The sequence below is a fragment of the Scyliorhinus torazame genome, chromosome 5, assembly GCF_047496885.1.
Source record: "Scyliorhinus torazame isolate Kashiwa2021f chromosome 5, sScyTor2.1, whole genome shotgun sequence".
NCBI lineage: Eukaryota > Metazoa > Chordata > Chondrichthyes > Carcharhiniformes > Scyliorhinidae > Scyliorhinus > Scyliorhinus torazame.
Genome location: NC_092711.1, coordinates 210,667,589 through 210,684,368, shown reverse-complemented (window position 1 = coordinate 210,684,368; position 16,780 = coordinate 210,667,589). Strand labels below are relative to the sequence as shown.

General features: G+C 50.0%; 1 protein-coding gene across 1 annotated transcript in view; it reads left to right on the top strand.

Annotated features, from left to right (window-relative positions):
- Positions 1-1,188: 1,188 nt before the first annotated feature.
- Positions 1,189-16,780, top strand: part of LOC140418108 (sodium- and chloride-dependent neutral and basic amino acid transporter B(0+)-like) — an 82,671-nt gene continuing 67,079 nt past the window's right edge. Inside the window, exons 1-3 of the mRNA XM_072501526.1 lie at positions 1,189-1,329; positions 7,104-7,257; positions 8,100-8,231. Of these exons, the coding sequence (XP_072357627.1) occupies positions 1,189-1,329; positions 7,104-7,257; positions 8,100-8,231 (427 nt within the window). The remainder of the gene's footprint in view (positions 1,330-7,103; positions 7,258-8,099; positions 8,232-16,780) is intronic.

The following is a 16,780-nucleotide window of genomic DNA, read 5'->3' as shown; positions in this document are numbered from 1 at the left end:
TAATTATTAAAATTTGGCAGCGCCAGCCCGCTCTCTCCCCTATCCGCTCGAGCATTACCTTCCTTACCCGTGGGGTCTTGCCTGCCCTGACGAAGCCTGTTGACCCACTTAAAAAAGGACCGCGGAATAAAAATGGGGAGACATTGAAATACAAATAGGAACCTCGGGAGGACCGTCATTTTCACTGTTTGTACCCTCCCGGCCAGCGACAAAGGGAGTGCGTCCCATCTCCGTTAGGTGCAGGTTAGGTGGATTGGCCTTGCTAAATTGCCCTTAGTGTCCAAAAAGGTTATTGGGTTATGGGGTTAGGCTGGATGTGTGGGCTTGGGTAGGGTGCCTTTCCAAGGGCCGGCGCAGACTCGATGGGCCGAATGGCTTCCTTCTGCCCTGTAAATTCTATGATTCTATGAGGAACAGTGTGGGCTCAATTTTAAAATCCTGTCTCAGAGTGACAGCCCTGGATACTAACACTTCCAGAGTCAGACTTATAATGGGATATTGGGTGGGGTGCAACTGGGAACTCGCTTGGCACTAATAATTGGGAACTGAGTTCATTGCTGGCTCAATAAGGGCAATTGCATTGAAAGAAAACTCCACTTGTCATGCAGGCTCAGTGACACAGAAATTCTTGAGGCATGGGTTTACCGTACCGGCCTCCCCGAACAGGCGCCGGAATGTGGCGACTCGGGGCTTTTCACAGTAACTTCATTGAAGCCGATTTGTGCCAACAAGCGAATATTATTACATTCTGTAAAAATCCAGCCCCTTAAACTATTGCTTCTGAGTCGGTGCACCATCAGCTAATCGGTACAGTGTTTCCTTGCTACCTTATTTAAGCCTGTCATATTCTTGTGCACCTCTATCAGATCTCTTCCCAATTTTCTCTGCTCTAAGGAGAGCAACTTCAGCTTCTCCCACCTAATCTTGTAACTAAGATCCAAAATCCAACCAGGAACAATGTCCAGGATTGGCAATCCCAAGGTCATTGTGAGAAATTGACGAAACCACCAGGCAAGGTTATCATTACAAGATCTAGGCCTACCAGCAGATTACAAGTTCAGAGACACATCATTTTATCAGTTCCATACACTTATGTAGCAGTGGGCCACAGCTTCCGGCTAGCATCGGCAATAGATGGTCTACAGGGATTAGGAGATTTTAATGCTGGCCTTGAAAACCGCATTGAAAATGGCCAGAGTTGCTTCAGGCTTGCATGGAAAGAGTCCTCACATGCCCCAGCACATTGCAGCTCTGGTGGATTCAAGAAGGGGTGTCCCCTGTCTTCACTGTACTTGTCTCTGTAAAGCAGCTCAGTTTACAGGGCCCAGGGTAAGTGGATAAAAAATGATCGGGGAAGGGAGGGTGGAGGGGGTTGGTGTTCAGGAGACCAGCGGCAATCGGAGGATGAGGGGGTCAAAGGTTGGGAGAAGGGGACATCTGAGGCCCAGGTTAGTATGCAGGGGAAGTTGGGGGTGGGTGTTGGGATTCAGACGGTCTGTGGAGGGTCAGGGATTGGTGGGTAGGTTTTGGAGGTCGTGAGTGGGAGTTCGGAGGTCAGAGTGGGTTTAAGGGATGGGTCTGTGGGTTGGGATAAGGGGGTCAGGTTGGGTCGCCGGATCAATATGGGGGGGGTGCCAGGTCTGATTCACGGGTCATAGGAGTGTTGGGTCGGTGGGGGCACTGTCAGGTGTAACGGGATTGGGGTCCTTCACATCCACAGGTCAGAGGGGTGGGATTTAGTGAGGGGGGGGGGTCGTGTACATGGGCTGGCGGGTTCGCAGGTAAGGGGGGCGTTCATTTCATGTCTGTAGGTTTGGGGCGTGTTGTGGGGTTGAGTCCGTAATTCGGGGGTGGTTTGGTTTGGGTTGTGGTGAGTTGGGAATGTGGCCAGTGGAGGGAGGAATTCCTTGGCGTGTCAGGGTGGTGCGGAAAACCTCAGGGGCAGGATGTAGTTGTGGGCATGGTGGGGAAACCTTAATGTAATCCATGAAGTCCTTGAGATTTCAAGATCTTCCATCTTCTCTTTCCAAGCTGCCTGGAAAGTCAGCATTTCCCAGTTAACATGATTTATGTCTAGTGTGCCTAAAATCAAGTGTAATTATGTGTAATTATAAAACATCAAATATTATAAACTTTATGTTGAGGTAAAATTACCAGCCTTTCTAATACATCAATTGATAATTACTTAGCATTTAATTCTCTCACAATTAAGGCTCTTTATTTTACTGAACTGCCCGTTTTCTAATAATGCAGTAGCCGATTTCGTTTTTTTTAAATGCCTTCAAAATTACGGCAAAATTGCTTCTTAACTCAGTGTTAGCACAAATGAGCATTTTTGCCTTTAATTGCAAAGAATATAACTTGAATCGAGCTTTAATGCATGGGTTACACTCAAACTACTGATTTTCAAACGAATACAAATTGGAACTTTAAATTTACTATATGGCAGCACATGATGTAAAAATAGGAGCGTGCCAAATATTCCACCTAATGCTACGGTGCTGCAATAGAGTTTGAGCAGAGCAGCAATTCGATGATTTTTTTGCTTCAAGTGCCCAACCCTTTTTTTTTTCTCCAAGTAAGGGGCAATTTAGTGTGGTCAATCCACCTAACCTCCACATTTCTGGGGTTGTGGGGGTGAGACCCACACAGACACTGGGAGAATGTGAAAACTCTACATGGACAGTGACCTGGGGCCGAGATCGAACCTGGGTCCTTGATGCCGTGAGGCAGCAGTGCTAACCATTGCGCCACAGTGCCGCCCCTGGTAACTTGATGGTGAATGTCAATTCAGGGAAGATCCAGGACAATGTGGACAAATCTTTTCTATCATCCGTAACACTGCACGTGATAGATTTAACGTGGTTTGATCAAATTAGAAGAAACTCAAACTGAGCTCAAAAGCATGAGTTTTCAACTGTACAACTCAAAGTGGACGGTATTAACAGGACAAATTCATGGTGAGCACCATATAATGGTAACTGCCAGTTATAGGTTTTATGTCGTCCATCACCAAATACATGTTCCGATATGCAGTAAACTCATCCAATCTCGTCCACAGTATTCATGACTGAAATGATCCGGAAAAGTGTCAAATCAGGGGGCGGGATTCTCCAATCCCGCGGCAGAGTGTCCACGCCGTCGTAAACGCCGTTTTGGAGGGCGCGGAGCATCCGAAAACTGCTTAAAACTGGCGCCTCCCCCGATTCTGTCGTAAAAATGGATTCTCCGCCCGATCGCCGATTACAAAATCAGCATCGGTAAATGGAGAACCTCGCCCAGGGTTTTCACGCAGGAGCTGAATTGCACTCATTTTACGATCCACTTTTGCTTGTAAAGCAGGTTAACAGCATTGGCTATCTTCACAGACACTAATAGATTTACAATGCCAATTTTGTTTTGGACATAGAACGTACATAGAACATACAGTGCAGAAGGAGGCCATTCGTCCCATCGACCCACTTAAGCCCTCACTTCCACGCTATTCCCGAACCCCAATAACCCCTCCTAACCATTTTGGACACTAAGGGCAATTTATCATGGCCAATCCACATAACCTGCACGTCTTATGACTGTGGGAGGAAACCGGAGCACCCGGTGGAAACCCACGCAGACACGGGGAGAACGTGCAGACTCCGCACAGACAGTGACCCAGCGGGGAATTGAACTTGGGACCCTGGCACTGTGAAGCTACAGTGCTATCCACTTGTGCAACCGTGCGGCCCACTGTGGCGGAGCCCTACAGAGGCCCGGCGCAGATGAACACAGGCCCCCCATGGAATTAGCCCGCCCACCGACAGAATTAGCCCACAGTTGTCCTGATCAGACCATAAGACCATCAGACATAGGAGCAGAATTAGGCCACTCAGCCCATCGAGTCTGCTCCGCCATTCAATCATGGCTGATATTTTCTCATCCCCATTCTCCTGCCTTCTGCCCATAATCCCTGATTCACTAATTTATCAAGAACCTCTCGATCTCTGTCTTAAAGTCACTCAGTGATGAATGGATGACTGATGGTTTGGCTATCCGAAACACACCAGTAGGTTCTGAAGTGCAATATTTATTTTTCAGTTGTCCTGAGGAATGTAAGATATATGAGCCGGGATTCTCCGATCCTGAGCCGGGTCGGAGAAAAGGCGCGGATGGGGGGGGGGGGGGGGGGAGAATCGTGCCACGCCGCTCCGATGCCGGGCTGATGATTCTCTGGTGCCCGCGGGGTCAGTACCACGCCGGTCGGGGCCATTGAAAGTGGCCCCCCGGCGATTCTCTGCGTCTCGACGGGTTGAGTGCCTGCTGAGTTTGGCCGAGTCCTGTCAGCGAGGGTTATGCATGGTCCCACCCAGCGAAACCTCGGAGTTCTGGCTGCGGGGGCCATCCTGATGGGGTGTGCGGGGGGATCCGACTCCATGAGGGGGCCTCCACTGTGGCCTGGCCCACGATCGGGGCCTACCGATTGGCGGGCGGGCTAATTCCGTGGGGGGCCTATGTTCCTCCGCGCCGGGCCCCTGTAGGGCTCGGCCACAGAGCGCGTTGGCCGGAGTGGAGACGGGAACCTACATAGATGCGCGGACTCGCGCTGACCGTGGCGCGCATGCACGGACTTGGCCGGCCGTGGCGCGCCAGCTTTCAAGCAACGGACCAGCGACACCAGTCCGGCGCCGTACTAGCCCTCTAGGAAGGGGTGAATACTTGGGCCTGGCGTCCCATTGATGCCGGAGTGGCTCTCAGCGCTTTTGACGCCGACGTCAGAACTTGGCCGCGGGATCGGAGAATCCTGGCCATGATTTGGTTCCCTTCAATCACACGAGTGGGTTCTGAAGTACAAAAGAATTTAGCTGTCATGGGAATATGGGTTTAGAGATTTGACAGATATCTGGGTTTCTGAAGAGACTAATGTTTTTTCAAGAGTTTATACAAGAGATCCCATCAATATGGGGGAATTCACAGGGAATTCCGAAATTCGGCAGTCCGATAGCGGAGTCCCATGGCCAGCTACCCCACCACAAATCAACAACAACCCCCCCCAGACTGCAGATTGGTCATGACCACCGCTCTCCCGGACTGCACAGCAGCCTCCCCATCACCAGATTGTCTGGGTGTACCCTACACCAAAGTACGGGGGGTGACCTGACACCCCCCCGTCCCATGGACCCCTGTACTAGGGAGATACCCAACAGGAACCTCTGTAATCGGGGGATCCTGCAGAGGGATCCCTGTAATAGGGGAATGCTCCTCAGGGACCCCTGTAATGCGGGACCCCCCATGAGAACCCCTGTAATGGGGGATTACTCCCCTCACAGGGACAATAAATTTACATCCCTTGTATAAACTCTTGAAAAAACATTAGTCTCTTCAGAATCCCAAATATCTGTCAAATCCATAAACCTATATTCCCAAGACAGTTAAATTTCTTGCGCTTCAGAACCTATTAGTGTAATTGAAGGCAACCAAATCACCTATTATACAATCCCCAGAACAACTGAATAAAGAAATATTGCACTTCAGAACCTACTCATGTGTTTAAGGTAGTTAAACCATCAATCATCAGGACAACTGAATAAACAAATTTGGACCTTCTTGTCCAAAGAGACTGTCAATTGAGACGCATTTCAGTTGGAGGAAGAAGAATGAAAAAAAAGTGGATTATATTTTTGTACCTGTTTGCGTGTGTTGTTTTTTTAAATGAAAAAGTATATTTCCTGTGTGCATTTCTTAAAAGACAGTGAAAAGGTGAAAAATGAAATCATCTTGAAGTTGATGGTTTTTTTTTCTTGGGGGTGGTGTCATGTGTGAGTACCTTGAAGAAATGAGTGTTCATTACTGCAGTGATGTCAGAGAGGGGGTGGAGCTGGGTTGTCTGTCAGCTTTTTACTTTTCTTTAGGATGTTTGCTGCAGGGTGTGTTTTAGTTTCATTTTCAGAACTGGATCGCTGTAGTCACAGCCAGAAGGTGTATTAGAGTCTCTCTCTCTTTAATGTAAAGACTGTAAATCAATCCTGGTGATTTAAAACTAATAACAGTAGTGACTTTAACCTGATGTGCTTCTGGTAAAAGGTGTTTTAAGTCGTATGGATGTTAAAAGGAAAGCTTAAAGGATTATTTAGTGTTGTATTCTTTGGGGGTTGTATTTGAATTGATGGTTGCTGAGATGTTCACTGTATGTTTTAAAAAGGTTAACTTGAGCTCATAGAATAAACATTGTTTTGCTTTAAAAATACTTTTCCATTTCTGCTGTACCACACCTGTAGAGTGGGCCGTGTGCGCCCCATACCACAATATTAAAAGTTGTGGGTCAGGTGAACTCCATGATACACTTTGGGGTTCTTTAAACCCTGGTCCATAACAAATTGACCTTCAGCATAGAACCAAGATCAGTGCTCTGTCCTGGAAGAGACTGGTAGGACAGACAGACTGCAGCTGTAGTTGCCCCTTTTATGGGTATCCACAATATTTAAAGATGACTTGAAGACCTCACAGACACAAAGTCCCTCACCCACCCCCAGCCAGGGGTGCCCCCGCAATGCAACACTTCAGCCCCCGAATGATCCCAACCCCCTGAGGGGTCCGAACGAGCCCAATCTCCCGATCGGTTCCCCCACCCCCACCTCCAGCCCCCCGAGCACTGGGCAGCAGCTCCAGTACCCTTGAGCTTCCTGCCGGAAAATGGAAATGGCTCCTCAACTTCTCAGTTTCCTTCAGCAGCCATTGCGCCAGCTTCACCTTTTTAAAAAGGAGGACTATGCAACGCATGCGTAATTTCTTGCTGGGGAATCGGTTAATTCCCGGGAGGCCATTGTATTTGACTTCAATTTCGCTAATGAGATGGAAATTAATACAAATTGGGGCTGATAATATGCTCGTCACATTTGGGCGAGATGTGGAACTCACCATCAGAAGTGGGCCAGTTAGATGGCAAACTGATTTGCACCCAGCATGAATCCCGATTTTGGCCATTCCCGCGTTTTAACCAGCACGCTCAGATCACAACGTGGTGGTTAAATCGCACCTATTTCTGTCGTGGGTCAAAGCTGTTTTCAGTTTGAGTTCAAATCTGAGAAAGTCTAATTTATGAGTCAGCCATTTCCTCTCTTTCCCTCCAGGCGGTCACCAATGACCATGTGGGTGAAAGTGACGAGAATGTGGAGCGCGGCAACTGGTCCTCGAAGACAGACTACTTGCTCTCATTGATTGGTTACGCTGTGGGTTACGGCAATGTCTGGAGATTCCCTTACCTGGTTTACAAAAATGGAGGAGGTACAGGGGAATTTTTTTAAATGTCAATGATAAATTCAATCTCACAGTATTAAACTATTTATGCAATTTGACCAGGGATGTGGGTGATAGTTCAGAATTATAGGTAAGAGTGAGATGCATCAAATAGATGACAATTTAAAAGATATTCAAAATTATTAAAACAACTATCCATTTTTGCCTTGAAGTGATATTGTTTAAAACTCATGAATCGTCCACTTCAGTCACATTTACTGCACAATGTCTGAAACCCTCAGTTTTTAGCCTCAGTCAGACCATGGGGTCAGGTTTGGAGGTTGGATTCAAACCTGTTTGGAATGATGGAAACCACCAACAAACATGTAAAAACACAATTGCAAAAAGGGACAGAAAATATGTTGATTCAGTTAGAGAATGAAATTCACAAAATGTGAATTTCTCTACAACTTCCTTCATTTACTGAACATTTAAAACTGCGAGATTAACACGTCCAATATTTTAATGTACAATCAAATCGTAAAAAATCTTATAGGGATCATGATATGGCCAAAAAAAAGGAGAGAATGGAGACAAATTAATTTTCTATATTGGGATAATTAGAAGGAAAGATATTGCTGCACAAGTGATGGCTAGGTAGAGAGAAAGAAAGAGAGAAAGAAAGAAAGAGAGAAAGAAAGTGAGAAAGAAAGAAAGAAAGAAAGAAGGAAAGAAAGAAAAAGAGTGAGAGAAAGGAAATAAGGAGAGAAGGAAGAGTTTTCATAAAGGTTTCAGAGGTAATTGGAACCCAACACGCCTGATGTGAACAAGGAGATTCTGCTTAACAGTGTTTTCAACCCTCCATTGAAGTTCTTTCTTATATTTTCCAGGTGCATTTCTTATTCCCTACACACTCATGCTGGCACTCACTGGGATACCAATGTTTTTCTTGGAATCTTCCTTTGGGCAGTTTGCCAGCCTTGGACCTGTTGCCGCGTGGAAAGCCGTGCCAATGTTACAAGGTTAACATTTATTTTGTAACACAGTCTATCAATAATTTAACTGAGTAATAGTGCTAACTTCATATTAAAAAATAGCTGGAATTTTCCCGATTGGACAAAGGTTCCAGCTGAAAATGGTAAAGTAATGTTGCCATTCTGATCTGCTGTATAATTTATAAGACCAGATACAGACAATGAAGAGACAGACACAGTGAGTGAAATACTTTCTTTCCTCATCCCAAATTTGATCAGGTATTAAACCCAATACCTGGCCAAATCTTGGGTGAAATTCTCCCCCAACGGCGCGATGTCCGCCGACTGGCGCCAAAAACGGCACCAATCAGACGGGCATCACGCCGGCCTAAAGGTGCGGAGTGCTCCGCATCTTTGGGGGCCGAGCCCCAACATTGAGGGGCTAGGCCGGCGCCGGAGGGATTTCCGCCCCGCTAGCTGGCGGAAATGGCGTTTGTTGCCCCGCCAGCTGGCGGAAATGGCGTTTGTTGCCCCGCCAGCTGGCGCGGAAATGCGGCGCATGCGCGGGAGCGTCAGCGGCCACCGACAGTTTCCCGCACATGCGCAGTGGGGAGAGTCTCTTCCGCCTCCGCCATGGTGGAGGCCGTGGCGGAAGGGAAAGAGTGCCCCCACGGCACAGGCCCGCCCGCGGATCGGTGGGCCCCGATCGCGGGCCAGGCCACCGTGGGGGCACCCCCCGGGTTCAGATCGCTCCACGCCCCCCAGGACCCCGGAGCCCGTCCACGCCGCCTGGTCCCGCCGGTAAATACCAGCTTTGATTTACACCGGCGGGACAGGCAATTTCTGGGCGGGACTTCGGCACATCCGGGCCGGAGAATTGGGCGGGGGGTCCCGCCAACCGGTGCGGCCCGATTCCCTCCCCCGCCCAATCTCGGGTACCGGAGACTTCGGCGGGAGCGGGGGGTCGGAGAATGACGCCCTTTATCTCTCAATCAGTTATTAATGTTGACTTTGGTTATATTTCATTATTTGTCACTGTCCGAGATTATGGTGGGAGCTGAGTGTGGTGATGTGCATCAATGTAAATACATGTAGACTCGCTAGACACTAGAGGGAGCACCAGAGACATCACACACACACACTCAACCAATAGATCAGTTAGATAGGACACGACCAATGGACATTCACGATACACACAGAGGTGACACGACCACAGGAGGGCATTACACCAACCCATATATAAAGGACACCACACAATGATCTGCCTCTTTCCAGTGGAGACAGTCAGTGAGTAGAGACACAGGGTTGATTCACTATTACACCCACCATGTGGATTGCAGCAACTGGTTAGTCAGTCTGGGAGCTATAGTAGGATTAGCAGTAGGCCATCTTTCTAAAGGGACTGCACATGCACAGTTGCGCGAGAAGCACACAGAACGGGAAGGTCCGTTTGCATATGAGCGAGACGCCACACATGCACAATCACGAAAACGGCCCCCGGTACAGGAACAGCGATTTGCGCATGTGCAAATGCTTCCTACGTATGATGTCACATGCGTTATGGCGTCAGGGGGCCCGGACCATGCCCATTTAAAGGGGAAAAGCTTTACCACAGTATCTTTTTCTTTGTACAACCTGCAACGTATCGCATTTCTTAAAGGATTTGGATAAATATTGGCCAATGATATAAAGTGGATGAGTGAATTCAGTCTCTTGCAGTGTGGTAGTGGGTGGCATGGCGGCACAGTGGTTCATACTGCTGCCTCAGAGAGCCAGGGAGCCGGGTTCAATTTCAAGCTTGGATGTGTGGAGTTTGAATGTTCTCCTTGTGTCTGCGTGGGCTCCCTCCCACCGCTTTGGTTTCCTGGCACAGTCGAAAGATGTGCAGGTTAGGTGGATTAGCCATGCTAAATTACCCTTTAGTATCCAAAGATGTGCAGGTTAGTTGGGATTACAGGCATAGAGCAGGGGGATGGGTCAGGTAGGGTGCTCTTTCCAAGGGTCGGTGGTTCCTTAATGGGCCAAATGGCCTTCTGCACTGTAGGGATTCTATAAATAGTGTGCCTCTGGAATGTGAAGCATAATGGAAAATAAACACAAATGAAGACTAAGTTCTTAGAAAGAATGTAAGCTTGTTTGCTGTTTAGAAATAAATAAAAATTAAATGACGCGGGTAGCTCAAACCTATGCATCACCTCAACAACAGTGAGGGTGATAGAGCTGACCATATCCCTGAGATTAAGGAGGAAAACATCAGCCAAGTATCCCATCATTGATTATCAATTTCTGTGAAAATATAAACATGTAGCACATGAACTTTGGGTGAGGATAAGACGGGACTCAACTGGAATGACCCTTCCCTGGTTAATGGTTAATGACGTTCACGGAGTTGGTTCTCGAGTTAAGAAGCCCAGGAGGCCACAATGTGGACAGCACCAGTCGGAAAAACCTCAAAATGCGTTTGATCTTGGGGAAAATCAAGGAGGAGCTGACAGCAAACTCATCGAATGAGATAGTTCCAGAATTGAAAATGATAACATGAATTTTACAATTTAAGCATTTAATAATATTCCCGAGCTCATCCCCCATGAAACTGCTGACACGAGACAGACGATCAACAATTTATAAGGACAGAGATATGAGACTATTTAAGGTGTTATTCTGCTGCTAAGGTAGCACTCTGTTTAACTCCAGCATCGGGCAAAAGAATGGCCGATCCCGTTCGGATGTTCCGGTCCCCTGCTGGCGGCAGCATCAAGGTTCACGCGGCACGTCAACGGGAGGATGCACATGAATCAAATTGACAGGCTGGGCATCATATTCTCCAAGCCTGTGTGATTCTCCGTTCCTCTGGGCCGGGATTCATGTGGGCGAGAATTGGTGCAGGTATTCACCAGCGTGGTCCTGGCACAGTGGACTTCACGGTGGACCAAGGGGGTAACTCTTTTAGGGAGATGCCCCCAAAGTTCATCAGAGGGTAAATCTCATCACACCACAATGGAAGACTGCCCCCCCCCACTCCACCCCACCAGACACCTGCTTTGACCCCCTGGAAGTAACCCCCGAAAAGAGTGATCCCACCAGAACCCCCTCCCCCTCCATTGCAGAGACCCCCACTAGAAATCCCCCCATAAGAGAGAACCCCACCAGAACCCCTCCCCATTACAGAGACCTCACCAGAAGCTCCTCAATACAGGGACCCCCTCCAGAAATCCCCATTACAGAGAACCCCACCAGAAACACCCCCATAAGAGAGAGACTCCTGCTAGAAGTCCCCCATAAGTGACACCCTTACCTGGGTACCTGGGAGCTAGAGCAGTCCAGACAGAGACAGTGAAAAAAAAAATCAGTGCTTTAAATCTCACCTGTGCCCCACACCTGCTGGCTCAGGCAGAGGAAACAGCACCTGTAAATTCCTGGAAAGAGAAAATCACATCAGCTGGATGGAAACCCCCTCAGATCTTTCACCTGCAAGGCTTTCAAGTGAAGTTGATTTTACTCGCTGCCCCTACAACCCATGAAGAGTGCATCCCGAAGGAGGAAGATGGATTTGGGCCCATCTGGGACCTCCAGCAGGGGAGGGACTGGAACACTGCAACCCCAAAAGGTTCAGGTAACAACCTTCCCTCAGAACTGCAAAAAAGTAGAAATGCAAGCGAAAGGGTTGGAGGGGGGGGGGGGAAGTAAAGAGAAAAAATGGAAAGTCTTATATCGGGTGGAGAAAAGAAGAAATTAAATGACGGAGGAGTTTTTGGTGGAAGGTCAAAGTGAGTGGCAATGGGGCAAGTAAAGAAACAAATCAAACATCTAGAGGAAGTGGGAATAGCAGAATTCTGAGCAGAATAAATACAAACTTTTTTGTGGGATATCTGGAACATTCCATGCCCCAGTCCTACTCAGGCCCCCCTCCCTCACTGTAGTGATCTGCATGTCTGTAAGGGTTAACATACAGAAATAACAGCTAGATAACCACTAGGTTAAATTCTTATCATTACTCAATAAATAGTGTTTGCTTTATTTGAAGACTTCTCGTGTTAATGAACATCAAGTATATGACCATCTTGGCAGAAAGCAAATGAGTAACAAGATATTACACAATGTAATATAACACTCACCTCTTTTGTTCGGTATAGTGATGACAGTTTTAGGTTGAGCTCTGCTCTCGCCCGAACTGGAAATTCAACAATGTTCCCAGTTTCTACTCTTCTCTTACTTTCATGCTGTTGACCTCTGACTCTTCCCATTCCTTCCTCGACTTCTCCATCTTCATTTCTGGGGATAAGCTGTAAACCAATTTTTGCTGTAAGTCTGCTGACTCCCACAGCTGGTTTGACTACATTTCCTCACACCTTGGGTGGTGGTTTAGCACAGTGGACTCAACAGCTGGCTTGTGATGCAGAACAAGGCAGCAGCGCGGGTTCAATTCCCGTACCGGCCTCCCCAAACAGGCGCCGGAATGTGGCGACTACGGGCTTTTCACAGTAACTGAATTGAAGCTTACTTGTGACAATAAGCGATTATTATATTATTCTCCGGCCTCCCAGTTACGTGTTTCTCAGCGGCGCGAGGCGGTTGTCCGTTCGCTGGCAGTGGGATTCTCTGCTCGCACCACTCTCAATGAGAATTCCCATTGAAGCCATCCCACGTCACCAGGAAGCCCACGAATGGGGATGCACTGCCGGCAAGACCAGAGAATCCCGCCGACAGCAAACAGCCAGAAAGCTCCAGCCCTTGTTTTTTGTCGGGGTCTGGTCCAATCTCCTCATGCACTTGCCTCTATTGCATCTGTATTCAAGATGCAAACTTTCACCACAGAACTTTTTAAAAAAAGATTCACCGATAACAGTTGACAGGACCCTTAACTGTGTCCATTCCATTTCGTGTGTTTTTGCTTTCACCCCTTTCTCTCCCTGCTGAAGTCATCAGGTGCCCATACCCCTCGCCTGCCACCCCAACTGCTATATTCAACGATCATCCATCGCCATTTCCGCCACCTCCAGTGTGACATCATCAACAAACACAACTTTCCGTCCCCTCCCCTTTCAGCATTCTGAAAGGGCCCTTCCCTCGGCAACATCCTGGTCCACTCCTCTGTCAGCCCCAACACTCCCTCCTTTCTCCAGGGCTAATTTCCAAGAAAAACCCCTGCCCATCCATCTCCTCGACATCCAAAGACACACGTTCTCTCAGGTAAAATAGCAATTTATATCGACTTCCTTCAATTTAATATGCTGTGCTCTCTGCTCTCAAAGCCGGCCCATCTGCACGAGGGCGATCAAACGCAGATTGGATGACCACTTTGTGGAACACTTCCATCCAGTCAACTCATGAGAACCTTTCAAGCTTCTAAACCCCTCCCATTCTCTCACTTGGTTCTCTGTTGCTGGTCTCCTGCACTGTTCTATGAAATTCAACATAAACTCGAAGAATGTCATCTCACCTTTAGATTAGTCACTTTACAGTCATTGGGTATTGACACTTCGTTAACAATTTCAACTGGAACCTCTGCCTTCATTTTGCTTCTTTTTCCTTGCAATCTTGATTTTATTTTCGATTGTCTCTTCTTCTGAAGAAAGGTCATCAACCTGAAATATTGGGCAAGATCTAACGCCTCAGCGGGGAACGCATTCAGTCCCATTTTCTACATTAACAAACTCCGCTCGCCAGTGCAGGAAGAGATCTTGTGCGCGCCCCCCCCTCCCTCCCCCAACTAGGACCTCCGGAAACCCCACACACACCTATAAGGGGGTATTGTGCCTCTCGCATTCCATCTCATAAGGGCAGGGTGCCCCCAGGCACAATCCCCAGCACAGACAAAATGTTACCCTGGCATTGCCCCTGCCAGGCTGGCAGTGCTGGAGTGCCCACATGTCATCAGGGGTCCTAGGGTACCACACTGCCCAATGCCCAACTTCCCAGGGGCCCTCAAACATCTGGGAGACCGAACCAAAGTGCCAGTATGCCTGGTTCAAGTTGGTGGAGACCAACACTAACCGGCACTTGCTCAGAGTCTCCAAAGGACAAGGGTTAGATCCCAACCCTTGAGTAACTCCGGCGAGTGCATATCAAAGTGTGCCTTACTATCCAGTTTAAATGCAGGTTTGCGTTCCCTCTATTGTGCATCCTGAGTCAGGCATGACACGGCTGTTAGATTTTGCCCATTAACTCTGTTTTTCTCTCTCCGCAGTTGCTGACTGACCTGCTGGATATTTCCAGAGTTTTCTGTTTTGACCTCAGATTTCCAGCGTCTGAAGTATTTTATTTCTGTATGAGAGGAAAAGGGTTCACTGCATTGACATTATTGAATTGCTTTATCATTTTAAACGCCCCTGTTCAAGCCGCTAACTTCACAGGAAATCAAGTTAACGTTACACAATCAGGAATCATAATTTAACCCTTATCTAGGCAATATGTGTTACAAAACCTCTGAGGCCAATATATATTTCCAAGGATTGGTGCCCAACTTGGATGTGCCTGTCCAGATTGGGTCTCACCAAGACCCTGCACAACAGAAACATAACTTCCTCCCATTATATTGCGGCCCCCTTAAGCTAAGGACATTCTAATTAGATCCCATAATTCCTAGTCTCTTGCTATCATGAAAATCCCACAATTTTATCTTGGTTCCAAAATGGCTGACTTCATCCCCTCCAACACGGAAATCTGTTGGTCACCCATTTTCCCCCTTGCTGGGCCTAGGTACACCTCTTTGTAACATCCTGCTCCCATCTACACAGCGTCCTGTTGCTCTTGAATTATTGTCAGCTGTGAAGCTGGCTACACCATTCCTCATTCCTTCATCAGAGTCTTTGGTATATTTGGTGAAAAGCTGAGGTGTATGTACAGATCTTTGGCAAACACCACTTATTACAACCCACCAATCAGAGTATACTCCCTTTATTCCCTGCTCTGTCTCCCGTCTCAGAACCAATTGCAAACCAATATCACAGGGTCACTTCGGATTCTGTGCATTTTACTTTTATTATAATCCTTTTATCAGTAACTTTCCCAACAGGGGAGAATAGGAGATGGCTGCTAATTGGGTACCTGGGGCGTCATTCTCCGACCACCCACCCGCCGAAGTCTCCGAAGGGAGAAAAGTCGGCGGGGCGTTAATGGCGCTGCAGACGTCGGAGAATGGCACGGGTGGGCGCAAGGCAGCCGATTTTGGGCCTGCCGATAGTCTCCCGTCCGGATGGGCCGAAGTCTCGTCGACGTGATGATGGGTCACGTCGAAGTAAATCAAACCTCCTTTTAATCGGCGTCAACCTGTGCTCCAGGTTTACGCCGACCAGCGTGGAGGTGAGTGACGGCCTGGGGCGTTGGCCGCTGGGCAGGCGATGGCGTGGCCGCAGTCTGAATGTGTGGGGGAGAGGTGTGTGTAGGGTTGTGTGCGTGTGTGCGGCGGGGGGGGGTGGTTAGAGTGGGCTGGGCTCCGGGGAAGTGCCGGAAAGGGGGGGGGGGTCAGTGCCGGGGAGGGCCAAGGAGGAGGATGGGGGATCCGTGCCGGGGAGGAGGATGGGGGGTCCGTGCCGGGGAGGGCCGGGAAGGAGGATGGGGGGTCCGTGCCGGGGAGGAGGATGGGGGGTCCGTGCCGGGGAGGGGGATGGGGGGTCCGTGCCGTGGAGGGGGATGGGGGGTCCATGCCGGGGAGGGCCGGGGAGGAGGATGGGGGGTTCCGTGCCGGGGAAGTTGATGGGGGGTCCGTGCCGGGGAGGGGGATGGGGGGTCCGTGCCGGGGAGAGCCGGGGAGGATGATGGGGGGTCCGTGCTGGGAAGGAGGATGGGGGGTCCGTGCCGGGGAGGAGGATGGGGGATCCGTGCCGGGGAGGGGGAATGGGGGGTCCGTGCCGAGGAGGGCCGGGAAGAGGATGGGGGGTCCGTGCCGGGGAGGAGGATGGGGGGTCCGTGCCGGGGAGGGGGATGGGGGGTCCGTGCCGGGGAGGAGGATGGGGGGTCCGTGCCGGGGAGGAGGATGGGGGGTCCGTGCCGGGGAGGGGGATGGTGGGTCCGTGCCGGGGAGGGGGATGGGGGGTCCGTGCCGGGGAGGAGGATGGGGGGGTCCGTGCCGGGAGGGGGATGGGGGGTCCATGCCGGGGAGGGCCGGGGAGGAGGATGGGGGGTCCGTGCCGGGGAAGAGGATGGGGGGGTCCGTGCCGGGGAGGGGGAATGGGGGGGTCTGTGCCGGGGAGGAGGATGGGGTCCGTGCCGGGGAGGAGGATGGGGGGGTCCGTGCTGGGGAGGAGGATGGGGGGGCCGTGCCGGGGAGGAGGATGGGGGGACCGTGCCGGGAGGGGGATGGGGGGTCCATGCCGGGGAGGGCCGGGGAGGAGGATGGGGGGTCCGTGCCGGGGAGGAGGATGGGGGGTCCGTGCCGGGGAGCGGGATGGGTGGGTCCGTGTCAGGGAGGGCCGGGGAGGAGGATGGGGGGTCCGTGCCGGGGAGGAGGGTGGGGGGTCCGTGCTGGGGAGGGGGATGGGGGGTCCGTGCCGGGGAGGGGGATGGGGGGTCCGTGCCGGGGAGGAGGATGGCGGGTCCGTGCCGGGGAGGAGGATGGGGGGGCCCGTGCCGGGGAGGTGGATGGTGGGGTCCGTGCT